Source organism: Chrysochloris asiatica, unplaced genomic scaffold, assembly GCF_000296735.1.
Source record: "Chrysochloris asiatica unplaced genomic scaffold, ChrAsi1.0 scaffold00085, whole genome shotgun sequence".
NCBI classification, from domain to species: domain Eukaryota; kingdom Metazoa; phylum Chordata; class Mammalia; order Afrosoricida; family Chrysochloridae; genus Chrysochloris; species Chrysochloris asiatica.
In genome coordinates, this window is record NW_006408603.1 from 1005103 (window position 1) to 1008405 (window position 3303).

At 38.6% G+C, this 3303-nt stretch overlaps 1 protein-coding gene across 1 annotated transcript in view; it reads right to left on the reverse strand.

Annotated features, from left to right (window-relative positions):
- Positions 1-288: 288 nt before the first annotated feature.
- LOC102836586 (bile acid receptor-like) overlaps positions 289-3303 on the reverse strand; it is a 40191-nt gene continuing 37176 nt past the window's right edge. Inside the window, exon 10 of the mRNA XM_006865990.1 lies at positions 289-407. Within this exon, the coding sequence (XP_006866052.1) occupies positions 289-407 (119 nt within the window). The remainder of the gene's footprint in view (positions 408-3303) is intronic.

Here is a 3303-nt window from a genome sequence, read left to right on the forward strand (position 1 = left end):
GCACTAATGCAAGTCACCAGGAAAACGGTCTTAATTTTCTTAAGATGACTGTGGATTTCTGCATTAAGGAGGCGCAGCAACAAAATATCGTTCCAGCTCTAGGTTCCCTACTCAGACAAAAAAAAACAAAAAGTGAACAAAACTGCCCTGACTTTGAAAGAACCACGGGCTCGGGGCCCACACGAGCTGCTACCTGCTATTTGCTAGCTCAGCAGAAAGACCCTACAGGAGCTTGTGCCTCGGAATCTTAAGAAAGGCGGAAGTCGAGGATCACCAATGGTTTAACGGTTATCTAACGGTCAACCGCGAGACTTTTGAAGACCCTTTTCTCGCGATATTTCTTATGACCCTGGTAACCGTTCTTCCCTGGATTCTATTTTCCTTAAGTGTTGACGTTCCTTCAGGTTCTATGATTGTCAAAGAATTCAAGCGAAAAATGGGTCAGATACTCTGACAGGCTGGAACTTACAATGAAAATATCGTGTTTATCCTCCAAGAGCTCACAGTTTTAGGAAGGAAACAGATGTGGAAACAATTAAACTGCAGTGTAAACATTATTTTTTAAATGGTGTTTTCCAAGGCTCCTGAAACCGTACATAAAGTTGGTTTGAGGAATCAGGAGAGAGGCTTTACACATGTGGTATTTCTGCTAGTGCTTCAGTAAAAATCGAAGAGTGAATGGAAAGTTGTCCATAGTCAACGGAGAAAGAGTATTCCTGAGGGAAAATGAGCATTCAAGTTATGATGAATAGATTCGTACGAGTTATTTCCAAGAAATATTATGTAGTTGCAGTAACAGATGTGTGAGGAAGAGGTGGAAAACGAGAAAAAATAAGGCTTGAAACTTCGAAGATAGGAAAGCCTGGCAAAAGCTTTTGAAATTTAGCCAATTTGTGTGGGAATGTTAAAGACACTTGAGTGGAAAGGATTACGTACACAGGTTCAAAAGATAATGTGTAGTATGAAGAATGTTTTAGGTTTAGGTAACTGGAGGCAAGGAGACAGTCTAAACAGCCTGAAAAAGACATGAGGGCCTAAGCTATTGGTGATGAATTATTGTAAGTAGCCATGGAGCCAACTCCAATTCATAAAATGTCCCCTTGCATAAAATGTCAAACGTAAAAAGATTTGAAAAAAAAACATAGATGTTTGCCTAATTTCCATCTTGGATAAGTAGGTACATAAATATGTCAGTGCTAAATACCTAGGTTTGGGTAATAATATAATGGATTCAGTTTGAGACACTGATTTTGTCTCCACATAACATAATAATTGTATAATGGATACTTTTTTTTAAGCAGTTAAGCAATATTTTTAAATAATCCATTTTGTTTATATAAATTTAATTTATGAGATATAATTGGTTCTGCTAAAACTACATTTTTTAACTGGAAAGGATTTATGAATGATCCAGTATAACTCTAATTTACATTTTGAGGAAATTGAAACCCAGAAAAATGTAGTCATGGTCTATCTAAGTCCACATACTATACAGAAGTTATTTCTTCCAAGAGACAATACCAGGAATATGCACAAGATACCCCCAGCAGTAATAATTAAGCAGATATACTTAAATATGACTTTATAAAACTTTTTATTGTTATTTGGATGAAAGTTTACAGAGCAAATTGGTTTTCCATTCAACAATCCATACATGTTTAGTTTCATGATATTGATGCAAGCCCCACAATGTAACAGCACTCTTCCCAATTCCTTCCTTGGGTTTTCCATTCCCATTTTCTTACCCCTTCTTACCCCTTCTTGCCTTCTGAGCTTTATCCCCCAGCAAATGCTGCCCTTTTGATTTGTGTGGTTGATTGTTCTAAGGAGTGCATACCACAGACATGAGTTCAATTCCAGGCTTGAAGAGTGTCTAAAGACCACGGTCTCAGGGGTTCCACCAGACAGTCTCTCTCAGACCAGTAAGGCTGGGGTTATTTTTGTTTCGCTTTTGTGATTTTGAATTTTGTTTCACATTTTCCTCCCACTCTAGTCAGGACCTCTTTTGTGATCCCTTTCAGAATGGTCAGTAGTGGTAACGTATTTTTCTTCTGGTCTTGAAGAATGAGATTTGAGTGGTCCATGAGTTCTCGAAACTAATTGTTTCTAAGCAGCTTTGATTTTCTTCACACTTCTTTACTCCAAACAAGGAGAGACCAGTAGCTGCACCTTACTTAGATGGCTGTTCAGAAACTTTTAAGACCCCAGTTACTACTCACCAAAGTAGGATGCAGAACACTGTCTTTGTGGACTATATTATGCCGATTGACCTTGACTGTCCCCTGAGACTCTAGTTCTGAGCCCTTAGGTCCAGCAACTCAAGGTGTTTGGTTATGGCTAAGAAGTTTACATAAGTTTGCTTTTTGTATGCTCTACTATATTCACGAATATAATTGTTGTTGTTGTTAGGTCCATCAAGTCAATACCGATTCATAGCGACCCTGTGTACAACAGCACACATAAATATATAGAGAGAAATATCCTCTGTCAAACTGTTACCAAAAATGAAGTCCATGCTCTGGAGCAACATAGTCAATAAACACACTCCCAGGTAGAGTAGAAAAGAAAGCTTTTTAGGCAGTGATGTAGGAGCTGATATGGACAAGGAATCCAGCAGAGTCTATGTCTGCTAACCACAGATTCCTGCAGAAAGCTCAGAGTACAAGCTTTTTATGTTTTGTCAAAACTGATAGCCACACTTCTATACATTCCATTTTCAAGGACAGTGGTATTTTGATTTATGAAAGGAAAAAAAAGAAAACATTTAATTAGCTCCAAATTTTATCTAACAAAAGTGTCTACTGCAGCTGTAGGTTTTATGCGTAGCCTAGAGGAGGAGATGTCAGCTCCAGGCATGTCCAGTTCTTCTCAAGGCTAACCGTTTTTGGAATATTATATGTTAGAATCTGGTAAAGTCCTGGTGTGGTATCATAGGATAAGCAATCAACCTCAAGGTCAGTTTGAACTGCAAGGTTAGAGTTCAAACTCACCAGCCTCTCCTCAGAAACTCTTACAGGATCTCTATGAGTTGGAATCAACTCGACAGCACTAAACAACAATGACATATTAGAAACTAGCATTCTCAGCACTTGGTCTGCTGGATCTTCATAATAATTTTATACATTTAGCCATCAAAACACATATAGATATTGTAGATGTAGTACCCTTTACCTTCCCACGCCTGTTCAGCTTGCATGCCTATGTATGTATCTGTTGTTGTTGTTGTTGTCAGGTGCCATCGAGTCGGAACCGACTCATAGCGACTTCATGCACAGCAGAACGAAACAATGTTCGATCCTGGGC